Raw genomic sequence first — 12836 nt, forward strand, 5'->3', positions numbered from 1 at the left:
CCAGCTCTATCGTTGTACTTCCGGGTCAAACAGGCTGGCGAAATGTGACCTGTTTTGTGACAAAAATTACACGTTGCCTCTTTGAAACGACAGGAGTCGGGGTAATGTTTTCCGTTACATCGGAAACATGGTCTTTGTTTTTGTCTCCGTAGTGGAGTAGGCCGTTCAACCTGGTTGACTTTTGTCTGTATTGTAAAATTGGACGTTGAACAGGCTGCCATGTCACTAACATTTCTGTCTGCACTTTCCATGGCAAGAGCTATCTGTCGGGCATAAGGAAATGTTAGTTTCCTCTCGGAAAGCAGTCGCCGACGGATTCGGTCATCCATCAATCCAACGACGAGCAAATCTCTCAACATCTCTTCTATCGTATTTCCAAACTCACAAAACTTTGTAATTTTTTTTAAAATGAGCAATAAAATCCGAAATGGACTGACCTGGTTGTTGGCGGCACATGTAAAAGTTGAATCGCTCAACAATTACGGACGGTGTTGGGTTGCAGTGCTCTTTTAACGAGAGCGAGAGTTCCTCATAACTTTTGTCTCTTAAGCTGTGCTGCTGAACGAGATCCTTCAGCAGAGAAAATGTTTCACCACCACAAACAGAAAGAAGGACGGCCTTTTTCTTTCCTGGATCTTGTATTCCGTTAGCCTCGAAATAATACTCCAATCTTTCTGAGTATGTGTCCCAATCACCTCCACTCGGCGAGAATTCGTCGATTTTACCATAAGACGTCATGTTTTTAAAATGCGTGTGTGCAGGTAGAAATATGTCACTATTTAATTTCTATTAAACGCGATGTTTTTTGAAGAAAAAGTTTAAATAACTTTCCCCTTTATGAGAAATGATCTCATCCTCGTCGCCATGTGGTGTTTCTCACTGAGAACGCAAACGCCGAGTTTGTTTTAAGACTTTATTCAGCCGAGAGCCCACCGCAAGTATCTACATGCTGTCTCTTTCTGCCCCGCCCGTTTGCCGGTGTTCCCCCTGTTATCGTCCCCTGTGTACCTACGTACATTACAAACCGGAAGTTGGAATAGTTGAGCTGTCAAGCAGAAACGTAGATTCCATGAACAAAGCTTCTTTCTTAGAAGTGCACGCCTGTGGAACTCTCTTCTGTTTACCTGTTTCCCACCTGACTACAACTTGGATGTCTTCAAGTCCAACATAAATAAATTCCTGATGAATCGCCCCCTTAAGTAGACACTTTATCAGATCTCAATTACTATGATATTATCCCATTGATTACCGTACACGCAATAACCCTTATCCCCGAGTGGCCTCTGGACCTTGATAAATGGTGACTTCCTTGTAAAAAAAAAAAAAAATGAGTTCATGTGTGTGTGTTGGAAGTTATGACCAATAGCCATGGACCATAACTTCATGGATTATTTGTTTTCTAGAAGTTAGTAGTAGAAGTGTACGCCCATGTATGGACGGGGACAAAAGACTAGAAAGTCCTGTGTGTACTGCATGAAGAGATAGCCATGTTGGTTTGTTTGTATTCCATCACAGTTGAACCCTGGGTAATTCTTGTGTGTGTCCCAAGAGAGAAGTTGAGGGCGACAGGTCCTTTCCACATGGAGTTGTTGTCTGTCCAGAATCTGAGAAGAAAATGAGTGTGTTGCCAGTTTAACGTTTTATAAACTCGGTCACGTGACTGAAAGCTAGCTTCTGATTTGACATGTCAGGAAAGAAGTGTATTTCAAGATCTCCAGTCACGAGAATTAGCTCCTGCATGTGTTTGTTGCAATTTTCATCTGCTACAATGTATATAAATTAGTATTTCTAAATTTTAATTTTTATTCGATTTTATTTTTCTATTAATGTTTATAATCTCTTTTATTATTTATGCCATTCTCTTTCCATATTAATGGACTATTTATTAAAAAAACAAAAAAAAACTGTTTATACTATTTCCATTGCATATAAAACTTCTTTTTTTTTTTTTTCAATGTCTTTTAAATTATTGCATGTGATTGAAGTTTGGCATTTGATTTTTACGACAATAAAAACACTTATTCAACAAAAAAAAAAATTAAGGTCTTTAATTTCAATTATAATTAAAAAAAACTTGTCAAAAATAATTTAAATTTCTCACATTTTAGGGTTATCCAGTCCACGTTCCATTGGAAAATTTCCTTGAAAAATATTCCTGCTTATTAGAGGATAAACTGTTACCAAAAGATTCGCGAGAAGCCATTACGAACATTATGAATGAACTAAATCTTCCGATGACTGAATGGCAGGTCGGAAAGACTTTGGTAAGTTCCATTTAACTTTGTTATATTTTCTCTGCAGACAAAGGAATTAATTTGACTTGTGTTTATTATTAACTAGCATTGATACCCGGTGTTGCCTGCGTGGCTATGAAGTTTGGTTTGGACATAGCTGCTATACTACGGATACTTGCATCGATACCCCTACACAAGAACGGAATCTTACAAAAAAAAAGAACAGCAACCTCTCCATCAGATATTTTGGTAGAAGGGATACGAAGAAAAGTAACTATTCTCTGGATTCCTTCCTAAAAAAAAAAATAAATAAATGAATCAAAACAACTTGTCTTTCAATAAAAATAACAGCAAGTGCCCATATGACTGAAAAAAAAAATGAGCCATGGTAGCTCAGTTCGAAACTGAAACATGAAAGAAGAAAAGAAGGGGAAAAAGTTAACGTGCTAGCTGTCATGACCACGACGACTTATGACATCATGACCCTGCAAAATAACATTTTTAAACATACTTACTATGCGTGCATGACTTGCCAAAATTTTGATGTGAAAAGTGACCCTCCCCTCCCTTGCAAGAAATGGTCCAGTTTACCACCACAAAATTAATCTCTTTTTTTCTAATTTTCACATATTATGCATCCCAGGTATCGCTTTTTCAGATGGTACTGCTTTTGACCTGGTCCGATGCGACTGATGAAAGTTTTTTAGCAAACGCACAAACACACAAACACACGGTTGAGTTTTATATATTAGATAATTCAGTTGATTCCATGTCATCTTTAAAATTTTTACTGCACATCATCCCAACAGATGAGCATCCTGACATAGTGGCAAAGTCAGATTCAAAGAAAAAAATGTCCTTGTAATGGCATTGTGGCGTGGTCCCTGGCATTGGTAGAAGCCGTCTTCGATGCTTTTGGCATCTTTCAATGTAACCAAAACCTATGCTGACATTTAATATGAATTTGGGATGCAAAAGTTATGTTTTAGCAAAGTTAAAAAATGAAAGATACATATGGCACCTGAATGCTTAATAAAATGGGAATAAAATGAAACATCGAAAGAATAGAAGGGTCACCAGATAGCAAGTGCTTATGCATTTTTGTTAACTTGCCATTTTTTAAAGTAGTATTTTCAAGTTAAATTCAAGTTTTACAATATCTTTTTATTAAATTGTTTGGTGAAAGTACAGAATAATTACAAAACACCCTTCTCCCCTTATGTTAAAAATCGCTTTCTAAATGTTATTTCAGTATGGAAACAAAAGTGCATAAGTACCAAATTTTATTATTTTATAAAAAAGAAATTGAGAAACATTTTATAACAAAACATTTTTATACACAATATAAGAATATAAGTTCTTTTCAGTAAATGTTTGTTTGGTGAAGACAGTTCAGCAGTTAGTCACAAGTCAAAATGTTCATAGTGTGAATATATGCATATGTAAATAATATATAACGTTTTTTGTTTTTTTTTAATCATGGATAAAAGTTTAGCATTTTGGATGAAAAGAGTTTTTTTTTTTTTTTCTGGTCAATTTACTTCTGAGAATTGCGATTTTTGATTTCCTTTGTCTTCCAGGGCAACACTGGGACACAAGTCCTGCTAGTTGATTATGAAATGCCCCTAACAGTGTGCATGTCCAACAGCCTCTAACAACTAAGTTCAGCTTCTAGCCTGCTCTTGTGACTCCGCTATAATCTCCATGGAAGTATTACTGCTGATAGAAATGATGAAGGCGGGTTATTTGGTGCCTTACAATAAATGCTTTCGGTAAATAGGACTGATCAGTTTGGAACAACAACTCCTCTAAGAGAAGGAAAATTCTGATCTCAAACCTCCATGAGGAATTTTAACGGAATGTTATCGCTATACTAGCTGTCCCGATCTGGCATTGCTTGAAGTCCATTATGTTCAAATTTGTTTTCTAAATATTTTATGTTTTGTAACCATGCCTTTTTTGTTATGTTCAGTATCTAAGCTAAACGTGAATCTGGTTTTGAATTAATAAAAACCAAGTAAAACTTGAAGAAGAAAAAAATGAGAAAATGTAAGTGTTAGTAAACCTTGAATGGAAAAAAAGACCCAGCATATCAGGAATGAAACAATCGACTATTCATTTAGCTGATTTCTCTTTTAAGGTGACTGTTAAAGAATTTATGCATATGAGAAAACAGCTAGTTTAGATTGAGTATTGAAAAAAATAAATTGTTAGTTTATTGCGATTACTATGGTACAACAATAACAACTGATAGTTGGCTAGCCAAAATCAAAGTTTTATTTGTCACCTTAAATGCTATTTAGGTCCAAATTTGCTACTTTGAACAGATTTAATTCAAATAAACCAATCAGTTTTATCTGTATACAGAAAAAGTGCATATAATGTATGGACAAATATTTAAATGAAATATTTAATGTATGATAACATATAAAGTCAGATTTTCAAAGTCAGACCCAAATAGCATCTAAGCTCACAAATCAGACTTTACTTCTCACTAGAGAATTTCATTTGTTATTATTGCACCATGTTGTTGGCAATATAATAATGTATTTAGCTACAATTTATTTCAAACATTAACTAATCCAACTAAGACAAGTAATAATAGACAATCTTTTTAAGCAATCACCTAAAAATACAAATCGCTAAGGATGATAACTCCCTTTAAATTGAAGAATATAAGAACCATCTACCTTAAGCTCAGTGTGTATGTGTGTGTGTGTGGGGGGGTATTCCTTTGGCACAAACACCAACAGAGTATAAGTTATTGAGATGACTTTTTCCCTGTGAAGTTTAGAAGATTCACTCTCCCAGGCCTTGCCTCCTTTCTTTTCGGCAGATTAAATGTATTGTGGAGAATTGTTTACTGCCTGGGAATGTTGTCAGAGCTACACAGACAATTTTTAAAAGACCAAAATGCTCCTCCTTTAGGGACGTTGGCTTAAAAGTGACCACCTTCCAACCTCGTATCACGTCTTCTTGTGAAGGGGAGTAAATAACAGCTGTCTACCTTAGAGTTTAAAAATGTGGCCCAAAAAATCAATATTAAATTGACTTCAGTACATTCCGGGCAACGTCAGGTTAGGGTTAGGTTAGGGTTAGTTGGCCCATTTAGGTAAAACTGGTGTTCATTAAAGCTTGAAATGTAAACCTTCCGATTGGTTTGCCTTTTCAAAAGTGGAACAATTTTATTTTTTAAATTACCAACACATTCAAAATTTAATAATCAATTAGTGTTTGATCAATATCTAAGAATCGATCAATCAAATTCCAAAAAAAAAACACCCATGAAAAATAATTAACCTTTGTTGAAAGCGATTCTTATTTTTAATTAGAAATTATTTAAAATTATCAAATGTTTAAATTAATGAATTTATATTTTTTTAAAATTTACTCTTCTACTACGCGTAATCCTCATCTCAAAATGTTTTTTTTTATTTTTCTTTTTTTTTTTTTTTTTTCAATTTTCACCCCAAACAAGGCACACTGCCACTTTGAAGTAGGGGGCTACTATCGGGGACATAAGTTGCAGGGAGATGAGTAGCAAGATGTCTGTTCACATTACACTTGAACTTCTGCATGTCAGTACAGTTGGGAATGCAGAATCCAGAAAGGGAGTTCCAAAGTTTAGCAGTTCTGGGGAAGAAGAAACTATTGGAGTAGAAGGCTTTCTTATACCCAGGAATCTCTATTGTGAAGGGGTGGGGTTTAGCTGCTTGTCGGGTTTGTCAGGAGTATTCACGTTGAGTGCTTGTAGTTCGTCAGAGCATTCACCATTAAAGTACTTGTAGAACAGGCAGAGTTATGCAACATTTCATCGATGGGACAGAGGCTGAAGCCTAGATGGCAGTTCAGAACCTATCAGATTGTCGACTCTCTTTTGAACCTTGTCTAGGAGCGAGAGACTAGTAGCAGATGCACCAGCCTAAATGACAACAATACTCCATACATGGACAAATGGTGGCCTTATAGGATACTTTCAGGCGTAAGTAGTTTTCTAGCACGGTAGAGTGAGCCTACCTTCTTTGCAGCAGCCTTGGCAATGCTCTCAATGTATCTATTCCAGTTCATATTCCCTGTAAACATTAGGCCACGAGTTTAAAGGAAGCATTTTTGGGTAATGTGTTCTTGGCCATTGCTACTGGTGGTTGAGAAGGTTTCTTGTAATTATTGAAGGAAACAAGTTTAGTCTTGGCAGCATTGAATGTGACCATCCATTTTTGTCCCCATTCCACTACAGATTGGGGGTCATCCTCTAGTGTTTCTGCCATTTCCTTAGATTTGTGTTCATTTGTTCTCACTCATGCCTGTTATAGAGAGTGGTCATCAGCATATATACCCATCTCAGAGGCAATTTGATCAGGGAGGTCATTTATGAATATCAGGAATAATAAAAGTCCAAGGATAGACCACTGAGGTACTCCCGCATTTATATCATATTGTTTAGATGAACGAGGACAACCTGGATTTTTCTCTTAAGAAAGATTTAATTACATTATGTATTCTTCCAGTGATACGATATGATTTGATTTTCCTTAGACGATTATCATGCCATACCCTGTCAAAAGCCTTAGATATATCTAGGGCTACAGCTCTACCCTCACCTGCTTTGTCCAGTGAACGGTATATACGTTCAGAGATTACAGGATTACAGTTAGGATATCTGCTGTGGAACGGGCTTGCCTAAATCCATATTGATTGTCAGTCAGGAGGTTAGCAGCTGTAAGGTGATGGACTAGAGCTTGGTTAATTAAGGACTCAAATATTTTGGGGAAAAGAGGGAGAAGGCTAATGGGGCGATAATTTAATGGGTCAGGTCTTTTGCCAGAATTCTTGAAAACTGGTACCACAGAAGCGGTTTTCCAGCAGTTGGGAAAGCAAGATTCGTTAAGGCATTTGTTATAAAGTTTGGAGAGAACTGGAGCAACCTCAGCGGAGCACTTTTTAAATAGCACATCCGGGATGAGATCAAGTCCATATGCTTTTGAGGTGTCTAGGTTCTTTATGATACCATGTACCTAAGAAGGGGTGATTTTCAAATCATCTAGTGTGGTGTCTGTCCGCAAACGAAAGTCAGGGAGGGAGTGGTGTGCCAGATCCAATGTGGAGTTTGAGGCAAACAGACTGGCAAGCAGGTTAGCCTTCTCGGTTGCCGTTTAAACCACCTCATTGACAATGCTGGCCACCCAGGCTAGTCCGTAAAAACATTTGTAATACTTTCTACAATCCAATCATATTTTGTACGAATAAATTTCAGTCTATGGCTGACATGTCTACTTAATTACTTTAATGAATGCCTTTGTTTTATTGACATTCAATGATAATGATGTGCAGGAAAGCTCATCATAAAATGTGTGATCCTGAATAGACCACACTCACTACACAGCCCCTCCCCTCTTTTTGATCTGTTGGGCTACCTTAAAGATAATGTTTATAAACATACCCCGTACTATTTCTGAACTGAAGAAAAGGACCATGGCCTAAGTCATGATAACAATATGGAAGCAGTGGTAGACAAGTGAAAAGAAGAAACATTTGAGCGTTTTTTCTATTCCTTAGTCAAAAACATATCTGTTCTGCCTTTACATAGACCTGAAGCCGTTTGGATTATTTGGACTAAAAGCAAATTGAGGATAACGAGATGGATGGATTGTCAGTTGAATGATGAAGAATATGATGAGAGGATTTTAAATGATTAATAGAACAAACAAATTTTGATTACTTAAAGGAATCATTTAGGAAAAGTTATTTTATTTGTATTATTTGTATTCTCTGGATTACTGTTCTCATCCTGGGTGTTATTTTCACAATGTTTCGGTTGATGCAAACTCCGACCTTCTTCAGGTGTATTTTGTTGAACTCTAGAATCCGGCCAGAATTTCAAACGGAATCCTTTATTTACTTCATTGGGGTAGCATGCTCTCGTTCCGTCAGCCATGACTGGATAGAAATCCTAAGTAATTTACAATTGTATTTTTTCGTCGCCCACACTGAGAATTGAACCTATTTTATTTCTAGTTGTAAGTATAAGTATTTAGTACTAATTATTATTACTATCTGAAAAGGTTGGAAACGTAATAGACATGTTTATTATTGGTTTCGTTGTGTAGAAGTTATTGCAACAACAGTGCAAGAATGAGTCAGAGAAGACTTATTTAGACTTAAGAACTTCTACATCTTGCGACGTAAAAGGCAATCAAAATAGGCCATCATTTTTGATCTAAAGCCAAATGCACTGTGTTTCTCCATTTTTCCCCATTGCAATTGAATTTCTCTTGATTATCTGTTTTCAGTTCAGTTTTGGTCTTCTGCTCCTTTTTCCATTAGAGTTCCATTAGAGAACTTCCTCTGAGACCAATCTTAGAGTATTTGCAGATTATTGACGATGTGACATACTGCTGATTAGTGCAATCTCTGACTTGATTGTTGGTAATTTGATCACTCCATTTTATCCCTAGAATATTTCTAAGGCACCTGGAATCAAACGCATTTGATCTCGTCTCTTGACTGATTTTGAGATGCCAAGTTTCACCTCCATATAACAGTGTGGATTAGATACTCCTGTTATAAAATCGTGATCAAGTAAAGATTAGATACCCCATAGCAGAAGACACAGATTGGCGCACATTTCAAGTAACACCGGTTGTTCGACCTTGACATTGCTGTTGGTTGTTTGTAAACACGTCAAATAGCAGACATGGTCAAATGTTTGCAAGCAAGATATTTTAAAAAATATATTTACAAAACTTTTTAAGATTTAAAAGAAAAAATATATATTTACATGATAAATAAATGGTAAAATTTTACGACGTGCCCCAGTGTATTATAAACACTCCAACTTCCCTATGTAAAGAACAGCTTTCGGAATAAACACCTCCAACTTCAAAAGCCGTTCTTAACATGAGGAGGTTGGGAAGTGTTTATTCCAAAAGTCATTCTTAACAGGGTTGTTGGGAGTGTTTATACTACGATGGGGCAAGCCGTAAAATAATACCAAATAAATAAATAAACCGGTGTTATAACTGAGAATTTCGGATGATGTCAATTAAAAACTACGTAATTTTAAAAAAATTAAATAAAATTATTATAACCAAACTTTTTTAATGGCAGAAACAAATATAAAATAACTGACTTGTTCGGATTTTTGCGACCAAGATTAAATTTTATGTACAGTGTGTTTTGTGTGTGTGTGTTTTTTTTTTATCTTTCTTTGTGCATTTTTAATACAATATAATATTTATTTAAAGTGCGATGTATGTAGGTAGTCAGTGAAGGAGAAATCCTTCTAGACCGAAGCAATTTTTATGCATAATAAAATCACAAGTATAAGCAAAACAATCGAGATTTTAAAAAATATATTTTATTCACATATTTTTTATAACTTTTATTTTTATAAAGGTGAAGTGTAGTGTCACAAGATACAAATCTTTTTATAATTTTCATTTTTATTAAAAAAAAAACAAAAAAACTTGCTATTTGCTTACTTCCCCATAAAGGCAAATTAAATACAAGTACGTTTAGCGTCCGAAATTTTCAGTTTCTACTGTTTTTTAATTAATATAGTTCATTCTTTTTATTTTTTATTTTTTATTATTATTATTATTATTATTATTATTATTATTATTATTATTATTATTATTATTATTATTATAAAAAAGAAAAAAGTTCTGTAAATATATTTAAAAAAAAAAAACGCACCCAGAAAGACACCCATTTATTTAAATATATTTTGTTAAATTTACGTTCGTTTTGTTACTTATATTAAAAAGTTTTGTGTAAATAGAAAAATATATATTTTTTAATCCTTAAAAGTTTGTAAAGATAATTAAAGAAAATGTTTTGTAAATATATATTTTTTTCTTTTAAATCTTAAAAAGTTTTGTGAATATATTTTTTAAAAAATCTTGCTCGCGAACATTCGACCATGTCTGCTATTTGACGTGTTTACAAACAACCAACGGCAATGTCAAGGTCGAACAACCGGTGTCTCTTGAAATGTTCGCCAATCTTTGTCATCTGCTACGGGGTATCTAATCTTTACTTGATCCTAAAATCTTAATTTAAATTTGAGTGTGAATTTTTTGTTTCTCCAGACCACACACACACACACACTTGCATCAGTCAAGTTGACCTGATCCACCAGATCCACAGCATCCCTCCAGTTTCTTCCAATTGCTATCAAATCTCTCGATTATCTGTTTCCAGTTCATCTTTGGTCTTCTTCTTTTACCATCGGAGCACTTGTTTGGCAATTTTTTCTGAGGCCAATCTTAGGGTATGTCCAAGCCAGCTTAGATGTCATTTGCAGATTATTGACAAAAAAGACACCTGACTATATTGTCTTCCATTCTTCTGTTGAGAGTTGTTTGGCTTTTGTGTAATCATGTCAACAAGTTTGCTATCATCGTTGTCTCTGTTGTAGTCATTGTAAAACATAGAAACAGGCCATAAATGGATGGTGCCAGGAGTCTGTGGGCCCTCAAAATCAACAGAGATTAGACCATTCCTGTAATGATCCGGTCTCTGTTGATTTTGCCGTGGGAGTTTAATTCTGTGCAGTTCTAGGTGATCCATCCTCCCAGGTCTCACCTTCCATTGAAAAGGGGTTAGTTTATTGCTAATCGCCTGAGGCTCCTTAACCGGGGAATGCTGTTTTTTTTTTTTTTTTTTTTTTTTTTTTTTTTTTGTAGGTCAGAGTGGCCCTCTTCTGGGGCGCTGACTTTTCAATCCCACTTTCTCACCCTTGTATCCAAGTTCTTGCAGTGGGAGAGAATTAAACAATTTCCATCATTTAATGCTACTAAGACTAAGCTGCTTTCCTTTAACAATTACAAGAAACCATCCCAACCACCGATATCCCTGATAAATAACACCCTACCTGAGAATTCTTCATTCAAACTCCTTGGCGGAACATTCACAGACAATATGAACTGGAACAAATACATTGAGGACATTGCAAAGGCTGCTGCAAAGAAGGTATGTTTCCTCTATTGTGCTAGAAGACTAGTAACACTTGAGAGTATCCTGTACCTCTACAAGGCCACCATTCGCCCATGCATGGAGTATTGTTACCATATTTAGGCTGGTGCATCTACCACTAGTCCCCCCCCTTTGATAGGATTCAAAGAAGAGTCTCCTGTCTAATAGGTCCCACTTTGTCAACTAAGCTCCAACCCCTGTCCCATTATTGCAATGTTGTATCCCGTATATAAGTATTTTGATGGAATGTGCTCTGATGAACTCATTGCACTTGTGCTCCTTCGATGTATATACCCCGGCAAACCTGCTTAGCAACAAAATCTCACCCCTTCACTGTTGGAGGTCCTTAAATGCCAGAAAGCTTTCTACTCTAATAGTTTCTTCCCTTGAACAGCTAGACTTTAGAATTCCCTTCTTCTGCCTGCTTCCCTGGCTGTACTGATATGCAGAAGTTTAAATGTAATGTAAACCAACATCTTGTTCATCTTGCCTGAGCATGGTCCCAAATAGTAGCTCCTTACGTCCAAGTGGCGATATGCCTTGTTTGGGGGTGAATGTGAGTTAAAAAAGAAAATTAAAAAAAAAAAAGATTAAAAAATGGTTCATGACACTTTAAGAAAAGATACCAAACAGTATACTTCTGTTTCACAGTCAACAACACCCCCTGACCTATTTTTACGTAACCCTTTAGACATTTTTTTATTGTTTTGACTGTAAAAAAAAATATCAATCTTATTTGATGAAATCTGCTTGATTGAAAGGAAGCTGGTGAACTACACCTCTACCTCTGTGTGTTTGTGTGTGTGTGTGTGTGTGTGTGTGTGTGTGTGTGTGTGTGCGTGTGACACATGTGATAGTGTGTCTGCACTTACACACCTGATTATTGTGAATAGTCCTTGTAAAAATCGAATTTTACTTCAAACAAACTTAAATGAAAGAAAGAAGAAAGAAAACTTTTGTACGTGTTCCATCTTATGCATCGTTCCGGCGCCATTTTCTTCCGATAGATCACTTTCATGTTAATTAAACATAAAAGTGATCAATGAATCACAATTAAATTACTTTTTATTTAAAAAAAAAAGACATCTATCCGTTCAAATTCAACAACAACAATAATAATAATAATAAAAAAAAACAACATTTTACTGAATGAATGTTTTCTTTCCATCAGTTGTCATAACCGATAACACCCTTCCCAAAAGTCCAACGTTTAAACTCCTCAGACTGATATTCTCAGGCGACATGAAGTGGAATAAGTACATAGCAGTAGCTGCCAAGTCTGTTGCAAAGAAAGTAGGTTCCTTCTACCGGTTTGGAAAGTCTCTCAAACCTGCCAGTATCTTATCTCCTTGTAAGGCCACCATTCGGCCATGCATAGAGTATTGTCGCAACATCTGACCTGTTGCACACAAAAACTTCTTACACAAGGTAAAAAAATAATAATTTCTATTCTAATAGGTTCCGCACTATCTGACAAGATTCAGTTCTTCTTGCATCTCAATTTAAAAATTTTTCTTAGTTGTTTACAAATATTTTTACGGGATATGCTCCGACGAACTTATTGCACTTCTACTCCCTCAGGAGCAGCAAAATTCCACCTCTTCATTGCATATGTCCTTAGAAGTT

At 35.7% G+C, this 12836-nt stretch overlaps 1 protein-coding gene across 2 annotated transcripts in view; it reads left to right on the forward strand.

Moving 5' to 3' along the window:
- LOC145260324 (myosin-VIIa-like) overlaps window positions 1–12836 on the forward strand; it is a 965294-nt gene that overhangs the window by 246374 nt on the left and 706084 nt on the right. For both annotated transcript variants that reach the window (XM_080118214.1, XM_080118215.1), the window contains exon 14: window positions 2109–2264. In XM_080118214.1, coding sequence (XP_079974340.1) covers window positions 2109–2264 — 156 coding nt within the window. The remainder of the gene's footprint in view (window positions 1–2108; window positions 2265–12836) is intronic.

The sequence above is a fragment of the Euprymna scolopes genome, chromosome 36 (genome assembly GCF_053919585.1).
Source record: "Euprymna scolopes isolate OS-2025 chromosome 36, ASM5391958v1, whole genome shotgun sequence".
Lineage (NCBI taxonomy): Eukaryota > Metazoa > Mollusca > Cephalopoda > Sepiida > Sepiolidae > Euprymna > Euprymna scolopes.